General features: G+C 37.0%; 1 protein-coding gene across 7 annotated transcripts in view; it reads right to left on the bottom strand.

Moving 5' to 3' along the window:
* The window catches only part of LOC106877586 (uncharacterized), a 339,290-nt gene that overhangs the window by 164,087 nt on the left and 156,292 nt on the right, over positions 1-18,911 (bottom strand). For all 7 annotated transcript variants that reach the window (XM_089365484.1, XM_089365486.1, XM_089365483.1 and 4 more), the window contains exon 2: positions 1,211-2,349. In XM_089365484.1, the coding sequence (XP_089221610.1) occupies positions 1,211-2,267 (1,057 nt within the window). In that variant the 5' untranslated portion in view covers positions 2,268-2,349. The remainder of the gene's footprint in view (positions 1-1,210; positions 2,350-18,911) is intronic.

Below are 18,911 nucleotides of genomic sequence, written 5' to 3' on the forward strand. Positions count from 1 at the left end.
TATTACTTATAGCTTTATGCGATGTGTCACGACAGCCAATGTTCCAAAATAGAATTATTTCGCATTCTCTTGAAAGTTTATAAAATTCTTATGATGTCAACAATGTAAAATTTTATTGTATATATAGAACCATGAGTAATACTGTGCTGTCGTCATCAACAGTTTCAATATTAATTTTTTTCCCAGACCGTTATGTATAGGACAGTCCAGTCATATGGCATGGAACAAATTGTATCAGTGCTTTGTTATATTGTCTAAGAAGGCGCTGGGATCCTATGGTTAAAGTTCTTTGTTTTATCTGCATCTATTTATGTCACGTAGGATTAAAAACGATTTTAACCAGAGTACATTGAAACCATGGGATGCAGCATAGTGGATGTGAACTATTTTGGTAGATGATTTTACTGAGTCAATGGTGAACAGATGAACATATAACAAACTGTCAAGATCCAGGATGAACCAGTTCAGTTAGAAATTTACCAATATCATCTGTAGTCATGGCATGCAGAGATGAGATATTTCAGTTTGGAGAACACCAGTGTGGCTAATACCCAGGCCAGATGTTTGAGTCAATGGCAAATATCCTTAGATGTCAAGTGGGTGAAGAGACAACAAACTGTCAATGGCTAGGATCAACCAGTTCAGTTAGTGGTGAGCTAATGCTTTTATATGTAGTCATGATATGTGCAAATGAGATATTTCAGCTAGTTAAAGACTGATGGGACTAAAACAAAGGTAAGATGTTCATGCCACATTGCTTGATTGATACATCTGGCAGGGAGGAGTGATATTGATCTGGACAAAGGCAACGAGCTGGCAGAAATGTTAGCACGCCGGGTGAAATGCTTAGCGGTATTTCGTGTACTGTTATGTTCCGAGTTCAAATTCCGCTGAGGTCGATTTTGCCTTTCATCCTTTCAGGGTCGATAAATTAAGTACCAGTTACGCACTGGGATCGATGTAATCGACTTAATCCCTTTGTCTGTCCTTGTTTGTCCTCTCTATGTTTAGCCCCTTGTGGGCGATAAAAAAATAAGAAACATAATGCTTGAGAGAAGAATGTGATTGTCTTGGATAAGATGGTTTCCATTGTGCTGGTTCAGTCAGGATCGACCTGGGGTTAAACAATAACAGGTAAAACAACAATAAAAACAACAAGAACGACAAAGGACAAAAGAAAAAATATGAGAAATAAAATTGTAATATTTACCAAGTATTCCTTCATCAAGAGTCAGATTGTTTCTCACAGACACATCAAAAGTGCCGTCTGACAGCATTTCATTGTCATTATAGTTTATGGTAGCGCTTAGCATTGCGTCATTTGTTGCACCTTGGCTTGCATTAGCAGCAGCAGCAGCAGTAGCGGACTGGTATTGAATAGATTGAATAGAATTACTGTTTTGAGAGCCCACAGGTTGAACGGCAACTGCTGCTGCTGCTGCCGTTGCCGCTGATGTGACAACGTTAGCTGAGGAGGACGCAGCCACTGAAGCCGTGCTAGCCTGCTGCTGAGATTGATCGGGAGCAAATGTGATGGGTAATGTTGATGACGATGACGTTGATGATGACGATGAGGGTGATTTGTCTTCCTGGTGTGGCATAGTTATTTCCCCTTGGAGCTGTTGTTGTTGTTGTTGCTGTTGTTGTTGAGACTGATCCTTCAGAAGCCGACCAGGGCTGAAACTGAATTTCTGAAACTGAGATCCATTTAGATTTTGGACTTGGTTTATGTTGGCAGCAGCTGCTACCACTGCCGCCACTGTGTTGGAATCTACCAAAAGTCTGTGTCCCTGTGAATGGGGATCTTGTTTCTGAGTGTTCACATTGTTAATGCTACCTGAAATGACATTATTATTATTATTATTATTGTTGTTGTTATTGCTGTTACTTGTGTTGTTGTTGTTGTTTTTTGCATCTTTATCCGAAGGGTTTTTGGGTTTAATGAGGCGTTGTATCCCAATTTTGTTGTTTTCAGTCAATGCGTAAGCCAGTCCAGCTGATGTGGTCAAAGGAATTGTGAAGATGTTTGAGGTGAGGCTGATGTTGTTGTTGTTGTTGGTGGTGCTGGTATTGTTGGATGTGTTGTCGGGAAAAGTCTGTGAGGTTGTGTGTCTGTTACCCTGCATAAGCGGTATATTTGAGGGGAATTCAGTCACCAATTGGAAGCAATGATCGTTGGCAACAGCTGATAATTGATTAGTGGTCTGAAGATTGGACGGTGATGAAGGTGAGGATGGCAGTGGTTGAGGAGGTGATGAAGATGACATGGTTTAACCTAGCAGACTACCCACAATCCAATAGTGATTCTTTAGGTTTTTTACTCTCCATCTGTTAACAGGATACCATAACCTGAAAGAGTCATAAAAAAGGGAAAAAAATCAGAAAAGATTCAAACATAAAATACAGAAATTAAAAAACTTCACATTTCATATTTTTAATTCTTGAGTGGGTACCACAGTGTCAATGGAAGAATTTGTACAGGTGGTTTAAAATTTTTACACGGCAACCACACTAAGTTGAAACCATTATCCTACCTTCAATATGTGATAACTTCATTCATATCTGTCTATCTATCTACATTTTATATATATATATATATCAATATCATCATCATCATTGTTTAACATCCGCCTTCCATGCTAGCATGGGTTGGACGATTTGACTGAGGACTGGTGAAACCAGATGGCTACACCAGGCTCCAATCTGATTTGGCAGAGTTTCTACAGCTGGATGCCCTTCCTAACATCAACCACTCAGAGAGTGTAGTGGGTGCTTTTATGTGCCACCGGCACAAGGACCAGTCAGGCAGTATTGGCAATGGCCATGCTCAAAATGGTGTATTTTACGCGCCACCTACACAAGGGCCAGTCCAGGGGCTCTGGCAACGACCTCGCTCATGCAAAAATGAATAGAGATGGCTTTTCTGATAATTTTTCCACTTTAATAATTAGATAGATGTTCATAAGCTGGTGTAAATACCTAATTACTTATAACATGTAATTCTCAAAGAGGAAAAATTGCCAGAAAAGCCTTTTCTATTCATTTTTTCAAATATATAATTCTGTACCAAGGACTTTCTATTTCTATTTCTTATTCTATTATATGTGGAAGTAAGAGTGAGAGAAAATTGTGGTGGAAGAGTACAGCAGGGTTCGCCACCATCCCCTGCCGGAGCCTTGTGGAGCTTTAGGTGTTTTCGCTCAATAAACACTCACAACGCCCGGTCTGGGAATCGAAACCGAGATCCTATGACCGCGAATCCACTGCCCTAACCACTGGGCCATTGCACCTTCACTGAAGCATTCCAATACATTGGTAAATCTTCACTGTATATAACAGGACTAGCACTTACCATACTAGCGCCATACATGGCAATGGAATGGTTAGGTGTAAACAACTGACCATGAGTGAAAATCCCCAATGAAATGATTGGTCATTTCGTTTCAGGTGCAGAGAATAGACCTCAAGCATCAACTCAACTAACAGAAGAAACTGTGAGTTGCAACATTAGTTTATATAGACATGATGTGATTACCAAAATTTTAAGGCAGAGCTAAGTAGATGAATGCCACATACAAAAGGTGAGATGGAGAGGAGCCTCAGTGAAACCTCTTGCAGTCTTAGAGTTGTAACAAATTCTTTCTGGTAGGTAACAATGTTGTTTAACCCTTTAGGAGTTAAACCAGCCATATCCAGCCCAAATGTTCTGTTTTATGTTAAAACTAATCAGATTTAGCCTCTCACACCTATCATACAATGTCATTCTACAAATCAATAACAGGATTGAAATTTCAAAGCTATGAGATAATGCATGATTAATTGAAAAGAATGTGAATAAACAAGAATTACATTTGACAGAATAAGATGAATGCTAAACAGTTAAGATGGAGTGGGCATACTGGTGTTGGAAAATGGATAGATAACATAAAGTAGCCAGAGTATGGAACAGAATAATTAAACTTAGGTTAGTTGTAGATAAAGCAATGACAACTATTATCACTGATTTTATGAATCACAATTGCAATTGACTCATGAGCAAACCGACAGTCGTAAGGGCTTTTGTGAACCATTTCAATAATAAATGAGAGCAACATCATTATTGATGTCACCAGTGATGGACATGTTAGGTAACAAAAGAATCATAATGGTTACACCTGAGCAAATGTGACTATGAATACAGTTGTAGGAATGAAGAAGCACCAAATCTTCTAGATTTCTGTGATGCAAATAAAGTAACTATCTGCCACATGAACTTCACAAAACCAAGAAGCCATTTTGATTGTCTTCTAATTGGTTGAATATAAAAGCTAGACAGATTCCATTCTCACCGGGAAACAAAGTAGATGGAATAGTTTGTGAATATTAATTGCAACATAGTGATTAGTGGCTTTAGAAGAAGAGATACACGATATGAAATACAAAAGACATTCTGGAGAAGGAAGATGCAGAAACTAAAACAGCCGTCCACAAGATATATGTTCAGGGTTATTCTAGATGATATATATCACAAAGAAGAGGATGAGGAGGAAGAGGTAAGAACCTGTAACATAGGATACAAGTTGGAGCTTTTACAACACAACATGCAGAAAATTGTAGACTAGTTTTGTGGTTGGAGTAATGTACTAACCACATGTAAAGATAGATTGAGCAATAAAAGCTAAAATACATGCATAGAAAGACTGGAAGAAAGTGGGTAGCAAAGAATTATATTACATGACTAAGAGAGAAACTTGATGGTAAGTGTACATAGCTCAAAGGGAATCAGAAAACAGTAAATTTGACAGGGTATCATAGCTAATTTTATGCTGTACTGATGACAGTTATTGAGGCAGAAACATATGTCACTGACTGTCCTCTTATCTCCAGACAATAAGCTTGTACTTTTCCGTTTCCTTAATGGCATGTCAAACATGGAGAAGTTTTGATTCTTGAGATTATCTCTCCTTGTCATATGAAGCTGTTCTTAATTGTCAATTGTTAATTATGAGTCATTCTCTCGAGGCAGAGATAATTTTTATAAGTCTACAATTTATGTTTCATGGTATTTGTTTTAACTGTATTTGACCATGTCCGATAAGGCTGGAGGTTGTCAACAAAATTAGGGGTAGGCGAATGGATTTTTAGAATAATGCAAGTCATGTACAAGGATAAAGTCAGCAAAGTGAGAATTCAGAATGAATTCAGTGAAGAATTTAGTATGCAGATTGGCGTCCATCAAGGCTTGATTCTCAGTAAAACTATAACACAGCTTGAAGCTACAATGGAGGAATTTAAGACCAACTGTCCATAAGAATTTCTAAATGCTGATAACTTTGCTCTTATAGAAGGGCCTGAGGAAGCGTTAGAGAAGAAATTCCGAGAATGGGAACGAAACCTAGAATTTAAAGGTAACACACTAAACTTATGTGTGTGCATATGTATGTATATCTGTGAGTGCGTGTGTACATATATATATATATATATATATATATATATATATATATATATATATATGCAGATGGATAGATAGATACATATATGCATGTGTACAGGCATTCATATATGAGTTTATTTCCCCCTCTCCCCCATCTCTCCACACACACACACACATCGTTTGTAGAAAGCATAAATCCGGAGAAGAAGCACACTGTAAGACGTAGAGCAGTGTATATTTTAATGGGGAAGGCTGGTTTATGATATATATATATATATATATAAATATACAAGAATAAGGGCAGGGAATCGTCAATTAGTAATAGAATTAATAATTAACAATTTTGCCAAGTAGTTCAGTATGAAAAAACCTTTATCGGTAAAACCATTTATCATCATAAATATACAGGGATTAGCATTGAGTTGCTTCTCCAACATACTGAAAATTTAGAAATAGCAGTCAAAGAACTACTGATTCTAAACTACAAATTTTTCTCTAAATGGATGGCGATATTTATGGCACACATAGAACAAATTAATTTGTATCCATTAGATCTCATGCTTAATATTTTACAATATATATATATATATATATATATATATTGTAAAATATTAAGCATGAGATCTAATGGATACAAATTAATTTATTTATTAACCAAAATATTCACCTACAATTGTTTCATTTCACAAATAAAATTAAAAGTACAAAACATATATAAATATATAATTTTGCATTTTAAGATACCTTGGATGGAAAACCATCAGGGTATACAAAGGAAAATACAAGGATTACATTGAAATACGTTTGGAATACACAGAATATACAGATATGTTTACTATAAATATCCTCATTGTAAATATATATATATATACTCTTTTACTTGTTTCAGTCATTTGACTGCGGCCATGCTGGAGCACTGCCTTTAGTCCATGAGGCTCCGGCAGGGGGTGGTGGTGACCCCTGTTGTACTCTTTCACCCCAACTTTCTCTCACTCTTTCTTCCTGTTTTTTGAGTAACACTGCAATGGACTGGCGTCCCGTCCAGCTGGGGGGGGGGGAACACACGCCATAGAAACCGGGCCCATGAGCCTGGCTAGGCTTTAAAAGGGTGCATAAATGAAAAAAAAAATTATATATATATATATTTTTTTATTATATGTATTTATTTTCTCTAAGTTAATAAATAACTCGGACAAAATAAATTGGTTAATAGATACCAGGGTAGCAAAGATCACAAAATGACTGTGGTGTAACTCCTGTTCATGAGGTAGAAACTCCTTGTTATTTTGGGTACTTGAGTAAATATATATATTTAGTAAATGGAGTAAAACGCATATGTTAAATGAATTCTTTTATTCCCAACATATGTTTCGAAGATTACAAATTATACCTTCCATAGGAATAGGTGATGTTGATAAGGATGTAATCTTCTCTTCAAGGAAATACATAGGAACCAGCTTAACCGTAAGACATTTTAACCGAATATGATAACTGTAGGTAGGGAAGATTGCTACATAATTTATTTGAAAAAGCCGTTGGAGTTGGAACGTTACTAGACAGTACGTTGGGCAAGAAGGGAAGAAAAGAAGGAAAAAAGGAAATTTAGAGTTTAGAATTGGGAGATAAGATGATTTAAATCCGATAAAAATTGGAGAGGAATGTTTTATTTATAATGGGACCGTAAAGGGGAGTTAATCTTGTATTTATACAAGCAGTGTTTACATAAAAGTGTATAATCATATATATATATACACACATATACAACCATACATTTGTATATATATATATATATATATATATATATATATATATATAATAATATTAGGGACAAAATCCAAAATTACACACACACACACATATGTCCATATACATATGTTGGAAATAAAAGAATTCATTTAACATACGCGTTTTACTCCATTTACTAAATTTATATATATATATATATATAACTGGATGCTTCTTAAGTGGCATCATATATATATATATATGATGCCACTTAAGAAGCATCCAGTTCACACTGTAAAGTGGTTGGCATTTGGAAGGACATCTAGCTGTAATACCCACGCCAAAACTGACCTTACCTGTGCTGGTGCCACGTAAAAACCACTTAGTCCACCCTGCAGAGTGTTTGGTGTTAGGAAGGGCATCCAGCTGTAAAAATCATGTGGAAACAGACACAGAAGTCTGGTGTAGTCTACAGCCTGGTCAGTTCCTGACAAACTGTCCAACCTATGCCAGCATTGAAAACAGATGTTAAATGATGATGATGATGATGATAATAATTTTACAAAATTATTCCTTCAGAATATTTCAAGCAAATCCGGTTTATGTTCAGACACTCTTGTTCATACTTGCTGTTATAAAGGATATTGTAGTCATTGTTTGTGACTTATTGATGAGCAATGTACGGAGAAAGAGCAAAGGACAACCAGATCAATCTCAGAAATTCAAATAAAACTAAGAACAGCCATAACTTTTAACCCACCACCCATGAAAAAGAAAAAAAGGCAAGAAAAGAAAAGACAAAAAAAGCTTGTGGTTGGGAAGTCAGTCAAGGATTTAACTTTAAATGTAGGTTTATTTGTTTTCTCCTCCTTGCAAACAATAATCCCCTACTTGGTTGGCTGTTCAATCCATTCAAAAGTCTCCTAACTTCCACAACATCAGAAAGAAAGAAAAAAAAAAGGATCACAAAACATTGTTGAAGATAATAATAATAGAAAATCTAAAAGGGGTGACATTACAATAAACCCAAAGTTATTTTGAGAATATTTTGACAGATTCATAAGAAGCTGACCTAGCAATCAAAGTCTTTTGTCCTGCTTGTGAGTGATCATCATCATCATCATTTAACCTCCACTTTTCCATGCATCTGATGGAATTTGTTAAGGAAGGAAGATTTTCTATGGCTGGATGCTCTTCCTGTCATCAACCCTTACCTGTTTCCAGGCAAGTTAATAATTCCGCATGGCCAGACATGCTTTTCACGAGATTGGAAAGGCACAACATTGCTTCTATGTGCTTATTACAACTATCATGTGATATCTAGCAAGATAAAGGGACACATATACATACACACATACATTGATATGATGAGCTTCTTTCAGTTTCCGTTTACCAGTTCCACTCACAAGCCTTTGTTTAGCAAAGGAGACCCACTGTATAAAAAAACATAAAACATAAAAAAACATTAAAAAAAAAATACAAGAGTCAATTTGCTTGACTAAACCATAGGTTCTCAAAGTGGGCCCTACTCCCCCACCCCCGGTGGGCGCTGGTGCCTAAGGGGGCAGCAGAGAAAAAAGGAGGCATTAGGAGGAAGTCAGTGGATTGAGGGATGCTATGAATTTATTATAATATTATTATGGTAATGTATACAAATTACATAATATTATATTAAATACCAAATGGTTCATAGTACATTCTTTTATTTGTTCCAGTCATTTGACCACAGCCATGCTGGAGCACCACCTTTAGTTGAACAAATCGACTCTGGGACTTATTCTTTGTAAGCCAAGTACATATTCTATCAGAGTCTTTTACTGAACTGCTAAGTTACGGGGACATAGACACGCCACCATCAGATGTCAAGTGATGGTGAGTGACAAACACAGGTATATATATATATATATATATATATATATATATATATGATGGGCTTCTTTCAGTTTCTTAATTCTTTATTGTCCACAAGGGGCTAAACATAGAAGGGACAAACAAAAGGATTAAGTCGATTACATCGACCCCGGTGCGTAACTGGTACTTAATTTATCGACCCTGAAAGGATGAAAGGCAAAGTCGACCTCGGCGGAATTTGAACTCAGAATGTAACGGCAGATGAAATACCGCTAAGCACTTCGCTTGGCATGCTAACATTTCTGCCAACTTGCCACCTTTCAGTTTCTGTCTACCAAATCCACTCACAAGGTTTTGGTTGGGCTGAGGTTACAGTAGAAGACACTTGCCCAAGGTGCCATGTAGTGGGATTGAACACGGAACCATGTGGCTGGTAAACAAGCTACTTACCACACAGCAAAATATAAAATATTTATTTATACATAAAAATAGGGGCAGGGGCGATTACGATATTATGTGGCCATGACGTGGGGGAACCTCTAGACAGACTAAACCCTTCAAAGTCATGCCCCAGAATGGCCATGGTTCAGTGACTGGAACAAGCATTAAAAAAGATAACTATGATAGCAAAAGAAGCCTGGAGTTGTCTCCCCATATGGAAATTTTTTTAAAAAATTCCTTACATATTTTTCTTTTACAACATTTAATAAAAGTATTCCAGGTATTAGTCCTTCTGATACCAAGTAACTTGATAAACCTGTTCCTGGTTCTTATAACACAAATTACCTGTTTTAAAGTAATTAAAAGTTTAACTTTTTACCTATTTTATGTTGAAACTGGTCAGATCCAGCCTCTCACACTTACCTTACAATGTCATTCTAAAAATATGCAATCACATCATCAAAACCTCAAAGCTATGAGATAATGCATGATTAACTCAAAACAATGTCAGTAAATAAACATTACATTTGACAGAGGAGTTAGAATGCTAAAGGGCTAAATTTAAACCATCCATTTAAATTTCATGGTAATTTTTTTGTCCCAAATATCAACTTAATAATCTTTTCTACTTTTCTAGGCCCAAAATTTTGGGGGGAGGGGGTCAGATCGACTCCAGTACGCAACTGGTACCTAATTTATCGGCCCTGAAAGGATAACGTAAAGGCAGATGAAATACTGGTAAGTATTTCACCCAGCGTGCTAACATTTCTGCCAGCACGCCGCCTAAATACCAACTTAATAATGACAAAGTTATTTTACTACAGTCTTTATAATTTCAAAATTAATTGAAATAATAGCAGTATATCTTAACAGAAATATGGTAAGAAATGGGTTAAATATACTTTCACCTGATAAGATATTATCATGTGAATGGTATTGTTTACTATTTAAACATTTTACTTATCAAATTAGTTGCTAACTAACAAATCCTAATGTTTTGTTAAAACCTTTTTTCTAGAACCTGCTTCAAACCCAGGCTATGTCTGCTCCGATAACCAATGGTGACTTGGTCAGCGTATCCTCTGCGACAGTTGACATTTGATGGCAAGATGAACTGTTATCGATCACACTATACCAAAGTGTGTATACGTGTGAGCAGGAACCACATGTGAACTGGTATTCCCATTGAAATTCTGGATATGAACTCCACCCTTCAATAGTGAATGATGAATGAGGATGTGGTCAGCACTTATGAGGGATGTGGTGAACTTGTTGGTTGGAGCTGGCTCAACCCACCCAGAGTAAATACTACCAAGAGTACAAGTAAATAAACATCAGGGGCAGATTAATCTATTGCCCAATTTTAAAATCCCCACCAGGCTCTTTGGTGCTCTTAGCATGGGTCCCACCTGCAAGGTCATGCGCTGTCAGTCTTGATATAAGATCACCATGTCACGCACCTATGGTTGTGATGCATGTGCCTGGTGTACCCTTATCAGATGGGTAGTCATGATGTGTATACTGGGCTTCATATATTTTACCCCAGTGTCACTTTGATGGCATGCACTGCTCTCTCACTCAATTATAATAGTTACAGTTAGATTGTACTTTTGCTGTGGATCCTCACTAAATTTGAAACATGGCCAGAATTATCCTATGTATATTGACAACAAGAACAAAAATCTATTCTAGCCATTGCCTTATTTCTCTTGTAGGCTTGAATAAAACATTAAATATATTTTCAGCCTCTTGATAAACACGAAATTATGACAATATCAGTTTGATCAATGTATGTATAAATTTATTACTATCTAAGATAAATATTTGCTCAGAGATAGACTAATACCATATTCAGGAAAAAGTTCTTAGTAATAGACATAAAGACTGTGAGAGTGTGTGAGGTGCTAGACTTGGCCTTAAATTTACATACTACTGTTAATACAGCCATTGGGGTACATGCTTTTCAGTAAGCTGTTTGCTCCTCCAAGTGTTCCTCTGTGTGTGTGATAGAGAGATAGATAGATATAGAGAGAGATAGAGAGGAAACTGCTTAAAACAAGTTCCACTCCTTAACTTCACAGATGAATAGTTAACAAGTAGAGAAAGACAACCAGCTGCAAAAACAATTTTTTCCAGCAATCAAATCATTTCACCCAAACAGAAGGAGAAAAACAAACCCTGGAATAGATATACAAAAAGGGGATGGGGGCAAAAAAAAAAAAAAAAAAAAAAAAAAAATCACCTAAAAGCAACATGGAATTAAACAGAAGTAATGTTGACAATGGGGTTTATCTTCTTTTAGTTGTTTTAGTCTTTGGACCATGGCCATGTTGGAGCAGGCCAGGCTAAGACACTACTTTCAAGGGTTTAGTCAAAATAATTGACCACAGCACTTTTTTTTTCTAAAGCTTAGTACTTATTCTAGCAGTCTCTTTTTTTTTGCTGAACTGCTAAGTTATGGAATGTAAATAAACCAACACCTGATGTCAAGTGGTGGCGGTGGTGGGGACTGAACATAAACACAAAAACACACACACACACAACAGGATTGTTTCAGTTTACATCTACCAAATCTGCCCACAAGTTGTCCTGAGGCTATAGTAGAAAACAATTCTCCAAGGTGCCATATAATAGGACTGAACCCAAGACCACATAGTTGGAAGCAAACTTCTTACCACAAAACCAAACCTGTAGCTAAATCACACCTGAAGAGGAAATGTCACATGGGACCATTTGTTGGTGAACATAATTTGAGGTGCCACCCTGGCTGGCCATGTGTGGCACCTCAAAGATGAAGGGACCTCACACAATATTAAGTGGAGGATCTTTAGAATGGCTAGGATCCTACATTAACAGGAGCGAATACTGCAAGCTTTGTATAATTGAACGAGCAATGGATACTCAAAGACTCCCTGAAACCTGGATCACTGAACACCTGCCAGGAAATTTACAGCCCTTGAATTCATTTCAAACACTACCTGCTTCAAGCATAGGATTCCTTGTTCTCTGATTATACTAGGAAGGGTTCTTATGATCTAAAAGCAGCCTAAGGAAAAAAATCCCATTCCCCCTCTTTTGGGGTCACATGTACTGGTCTAAGAGAGACAACCTGTCCTCACTGACCCTGGGCTATCTATTCTTTGGTGATTTACTGATCAAATCACTATAATTGATTCCTGCCTACTAGAGGTAAATAGAGTCTTACAAGACATCCATGGGGCTAAGCCTTTTGTGGATGAGAAACCATTGAGACTTAACTACTTTGTATATATATATATATATATATATATATATATATATAAAGACAGGCTTCTTTCAGGTTCCGTCAACTAAATCCACTCACTTGCCCAAGAAACTATGCAGTAGAACTGAACCTGGAACCATGTGGTTGGGAGGAATACTTCTTACCACATGGCCACACCTGCACCTATAGAGAATAAAGATCCCCTTCTGTCATAAATGACCATGAGACTGCATCTAGAAAATTCCCTTCCAGGGCACAGGTCTGGGCAGGGTTGTTTGTGGAAGACCAGCATACCAGACCATGCATACCAGCCTCCCCTCTCCACACCACTGATGTTATCCAAGGGAAAGGCAAAGCCCGATACAGCTTGGCACTTGTGACGTCACAACTCATTTCTACAGCTGAGTGAACAGGAGCAACATGAAATGAAGTGTCTTGCTCAAGAACACAACACACAGCCCAGTCTGGGAATCAAACTTGCAACCTCATGATTGTGAGCCTGACACTCTAATCATTCAGCTACGCGCCTTCACCTGCACCTATATAATAAACAAAAACACAACAATGTCACAGATATTGATTATATTATCATAAGGACACAGTCAAAATATAACTTCAAATATATTGTATCACTAAAAATTCATACTGACACCAAACAAGTGTCAAAATACAACCGAAATATAACACCCCCCCCTACTCTAGGCACAAGGCCTGAAATTTTTGGGGAGGGGACCAGTCAATTTGAATTATCCCAGTATGCAACTGGTACTTAATTTATTGACCCTGAAAGGATGAAAGGCAAAGTCGACCTCAGCAAAATTTGAACTCAGAACGTAAAGACAAATGAAATACTGCTAAGCAGTTCACTTGGCATGCTAACAGTTCTGCCAGCTCGCTGCCTTAACCGAAATATAACACTGCCAAAAAGACTGCACAAGCTGTTTTAATATTCATATATGTTTATGATGCTTAAGGACATCCATAATTTATTTATCTACTGTATCTGCAATTAAATTAAATTACCTTTTAACGTATAATCGACCAAACTCTTGAGACAATATGACTGAATGAAGTTACTCTTTTTACTTGTTTCAGTCATTTGACTGTGGCCATGCTGGAGCACCGCCTTTTTAGTCGAGCAAATCGACCCAGGAACTTATTCTTTGTAAGCCTGGTACTTATACTATTGGTCTCTTTTTGCCGAACCGCTAAGTTACGGGGACGTAAACACACCAGCATCGGTGTTGTCAAGCGATGTTGGGGGGACAAACAGACACACACACACACACATATATATATATATATATATATATATATATATATATATATATATATATATACATATATATATATACATATACATATATATATATATATATATACATATATACGACGGGCTTCTTTCAGTTTCCGTCTACCAAATTCACTCACAAGGCTCTGGTCGGCCCGAGGCTGTAGCAGAAGACACTTGCCCAAGGTGCCATGCAGTGGGACTGAACCCGGAACCATATGGTTGGTAAGCAAGCTACTTACCACACAGCCACTCCTGCTCCTATGAATTTTTGGTAAACTGAGCATACCGGAACCTTTTTTGTATCACAATGATCATTTTGACACATTCTGCAGTGTTCCTTAGTGGGTGGGGAATAATAATATGAATTCCAATGCATCCCACAGTGCAGAGGTGCCTCTTCAGGTGACATAACATGGTTTTAAGTTACATAAATGACATTCCACTCATAGCTGGTAGCAGTCACATCTTAAATACATTAATGATGAATGGCGCAGGAATGGGTGTGTGGTAAGTAGCTTGCTTACCAACCTCATGGTTCCGGGTTCATTCCCACTGTGTGGCACCTTGGGCAAGTGTTTTCTACTATATCCTTGTGTGTGTGTGTGTGTGTGTGTGTGTGTGTGTGTGTGTGTGTGTGTGTGTATTTGTGTGTCTGTGTTTACGTCCCCGTAACTTAGCGGTTCGGCAAAAGAGACCAATAGAATAAGTACTAGGCATCCAAAGAATAAGTCCTGGGGTCGATTTGCTTGACTAAAAGGTGGTGCTCCAGTATGGCCGCAGTCAAATGACTGAAACAAGTAAAAGAGTAAAAGAGAGAGTAAAGAGAATGAAGAATGACTGCTGAATGAGGTATGGTTTGCTGGGCTGGGGGGGGGCACTTCTGCAATGTGGGATGCATTGGAATATGTTATATTGTTCCCGGCCCACTAGTGAGTGGTGCAGAATATGCTAAAATGATTGTTGTGATAAATAAAGTTTCCAGTACACTCTATCTTCCGTAGCTATTATTTCTACTACATTTAACATGCACTGAGGAATTCTTAATGTAGATCCAGTGACAAATGTACATTTACTGTGGATGATGCCAAGTAGCTATAAGAGGTGAACATGCTTTGCTGGCATACTACTAGGGACATACTCAGAATACAATTTATATGCTAAATTTTAAATTTCAAATCTGAACTTTAAATGTAAGTTATATACATGTGTGTGTATATCTATCTATCTATCTATCCATATACACACACAATCATCATCATCATCGTCGTTTAACATCCGCTTTCCATGCTAGCATAGGTTGGATGATTTGACTGAGGACTGGTGAACCAGATGGCTAAACCAGGCTTCAATCTGATTTGGCAGAGTTTCTACAGCTGGATGCCCTTCCTAACGCCAACCACTCCGAGAGTGTAGTGGGTGCTTTTATGTGTCACCGGCACGAGGGCCAGTCGGAGGTACTGGCAACAGTCACACTTGAAATGGTGTATTTCACGTGCCACCTGCACAGGAGTCAGTCCAGCGGTACTGGCAACGAACTCGCTCGAATGTCTTTTCACGTGCCACTGGCACAAGTGCCAGGAAGGCAACATAAATATGTCACACACATACACATATATATATAGGGGGTGGGATACAATGAGTAAGATTTACTGCATTATTGACTTTGAGAAAAAAATTTTTTGACAAATGTTCACTACCTTACAAAAACTATATCAGCTAAGCAAAGGACCTTCTCTAAATGCATTAAAAACACTATTTCATATTCAGAACTCTATTTCCAAAAATGGATCTAGTTGGTTTGGTTGCCAGCATCAATTTCTATTTGATTTGGTTTCATATTCAGTGTAATGATACAATTTTTTAAGCTAATGAATGACATGAAAATTATTTTCGCTATAAATCAATAAATAGAACGTCATTAGCTATTAAAGTTTCAAAATTTTGAGTAATTTTAGCCAATCATAAGCCACAGACACATTCATACCTGTTTCCATAGTAACAAGCCAAACATGAGAATTCTTTTGTCAGCGAGAAAGTACATGTGTTAACAAATATATTCTATATGTTGCCACTTGCATAATCATTCCCGTGTGCAGAGTACAAATTTGCAAAAATTTTCTGAAAATTCCAAATTTTAAAAACGTTATGAGGGGGTTATATGTTGTATGTTTGGCATAATTTGATTTGTTTACAGTTTTTTTTATAAAAACAAGCTATTTTCAGAATGTTGACAACATGCAGTCACACAAAACGACAGCTTCCAAATCTTGTTTCCTGACATTATGATTAAACTTTGAACCTCTATAACTTTTTAAAAACATTTTTCTAGAAAAAGTAAAGTAACTCCAGCAATTCAGCTTGGAAAAGTATATTAATGTGTCAAATTAAAAAAAATTTTGATAAACTTTAATTTTTGAAATGCTGGTGGCCAAAACAACTAGATCCCAGAAAATTATCACTGTTCTCTTTGAGTATATAAAAGACAAATTTAGATGGCAAATTGACTAAGACAAAAATAAGGTAAATTTGCCACTTTGATTCTCCAGAATTACATTTGAGAAAAGACTCATATAAATCAGCACCGATCTCTAGACATCAGAAAAACCAGAAATGCAACAAAAATCTAAAATATCTAGGTTAAATGAAAAAGGATCATGGGAAAATGACACATGATATGAAATTAATAAAACTCAACATAAAATATTCTCTTCAACTTTTTCACTATCTGCAGGAGTGGTTTTCTTCCCATCATGCAATAGAGAAGAATTTATTGAAATTAGTCATTACTCATTTTGCCCCATTTTATTGAAATTATTAAGTTATACATTAATGTGGGGGGAAATCGACTTGGAATCTAACAGAGATAAATATACTTATTGTTAAACCCCACAAAATTATCCACATATTTTATTAGCAACTTCAATTACAATCAGGTGAAAGGTGAGGAAAATTTTTTTTGAAAAAAGAGCATCTGCCACCTGACTATGTTTCAGACTCTCTCGACTTCAACAACAACAACTGTGATGATCGATTTTTACTGCCAAAGGTGAAGCAACAGTACAAAATGAAGATGCAATACTTGCAATGTAATGGTTTCATTTAAATGAGCGGAAAACTTTACCAGTGAGTGTGTTTAATAATAAGGCAATAAAAGAGAATGACTTTCTCCAGACACAACAAAATATATATACATAATCACGATACACAGATATTGTTTTGCGCTGAGTGGGGATGCTAAACTCCATTGTTCAAAAATATAAGGACACAGATAGTGTGTCATATAGACAGCTGGAGATGATGTTTCCTGGGGATAAATAACTGCAACATTCATCCTAAACCAGGACTGCCACATTATGTTGGCAAATAATCTTTACTCTAAAGTACTGTTACTGAATGTCTCTCGTTGAAAGATTTACAAATAATAATTTTCTATTCTCTCTCTCTCTCTCGGCCTGGGTTCCACAAAGTGGGACTTTACCCAGAATCATGCGGTTGGGGAAGCAAATTTCTTACTACTATTCCTCAGAGCAGGAATAAACATAAAAGGGAAATGAGGTTTCGATAAGTTCCCCATTAATTACTGGTTTCTAACACTGGCAAAAGGGGATATTTTAGACAGAGGCGTTGAGTGGCGTAAAGGGTTCAGTGATTCACTGTTAATTTATTTAACGATCTCAGAAGGGTGGAAGGCCAAAATGACCTCGAATGAATGGATTTTACAAAAAAAAAAAAATTAAATAAAAAAAACTGAGAAAGGAGTATGTGGTACTTGTTACACTCCCTATTGTATGTAATTTGTGAATTTAAAATTATGTGTCTAGTTTATGTAAACATATACAATGTAATAAGCATTAAAAATTAAAATAAAAACAAAGCTGTTTAGAAATACCGACGTGGTGAAGAAAAGACTAGCTCAACGGCTAATATTTTTAACCCGTGCGACAAGTTTCAATCTATGAAGAAAATCCTAGACTTTACTGTATTAGCTGTTACGACGATAGATTCAATAAACACATGTACCATATACATGAGCAAATATAAAAAAATTAGCATGTTTAAATTTAATAAAACTGAAGTTAATTATTCAAGGCATGCCATTCGCTTGGAAAACAATTTAATTAATGTTAACTTATTTAATGTAGTGAGCAGAACAAAATCGAACAACATAAAAAACAAAACAAACTGGGACACATAATCTCCAAGTTTCGTCAGAATGTGGGTGCGCGAACGATCGAACTGCCTGAGAAAAATGTTTCCCGCCGCATTTTAGGTGTGTGTGAGGAAGAAAAGGAGATTCCAAATATATATTAGAAGGCGCAGGAGTGGCTGTGTGGTAAGAAGCTTGCGTGGCACTTTGAGCAAGTGTTTTCTACTGTAGCCTCGGGCCGACCACATCCTTGTGAGTGGATTTGGTAGACGGAAACTGAATGAAGCCCGTCGTGTATATATATATATATGTGTGTGTGTGTATCCCCTCCACCATCCCTTGACAACCGATGTTGGTGTTTACATCCCCGTAACTTAGCGGTTCGGCAAAAGAGATCCGATAGAATAAGTACTAGGCTCACGAAAAATAAGTCCTAGGGTCAATTTCTTCGACTAAAAAGGCGGTGCTCCAGCATGGGCGCAGTCAAAATGACTGAAACAAGTAAAAGAATAAATCATTGAAACATATATATGAACATCCTCGTCGACTTAATTTTTTTTATATTTATGTAAGTGCGAGCGTGTACGATCCTATTTCGATTTGCATTTGTGGCAAGTAATTCCACTTCACTTACGCCGTTAATTAAGTTGTTGTTACAGTTCTCACCATCCCCACCCTGCACTTCTTTCTTCATGTCTAGCTCGAGAAAGCAACGGAAAACCACTCCACTGCATCTTCCTTGCAAAAATTGAGAAAAACATTGCGAAGCTATGTACAGAAACTGATATGATTACAT

The sequence above is a fragment of the Octopus bimaculoides genome, chromosome Z (assembly GCF_046866305.1).
Source record: "Octopus bimaculoides isolate indiv1 chromosome Z, ASM4686630v1, whole genome shotgun sequence".
NCBI lineage: Eukaryota > Metazoa > Mollusca > Cephalopoda > Octopoda > Octopodidae > Octopus > Octopus bimaculoides.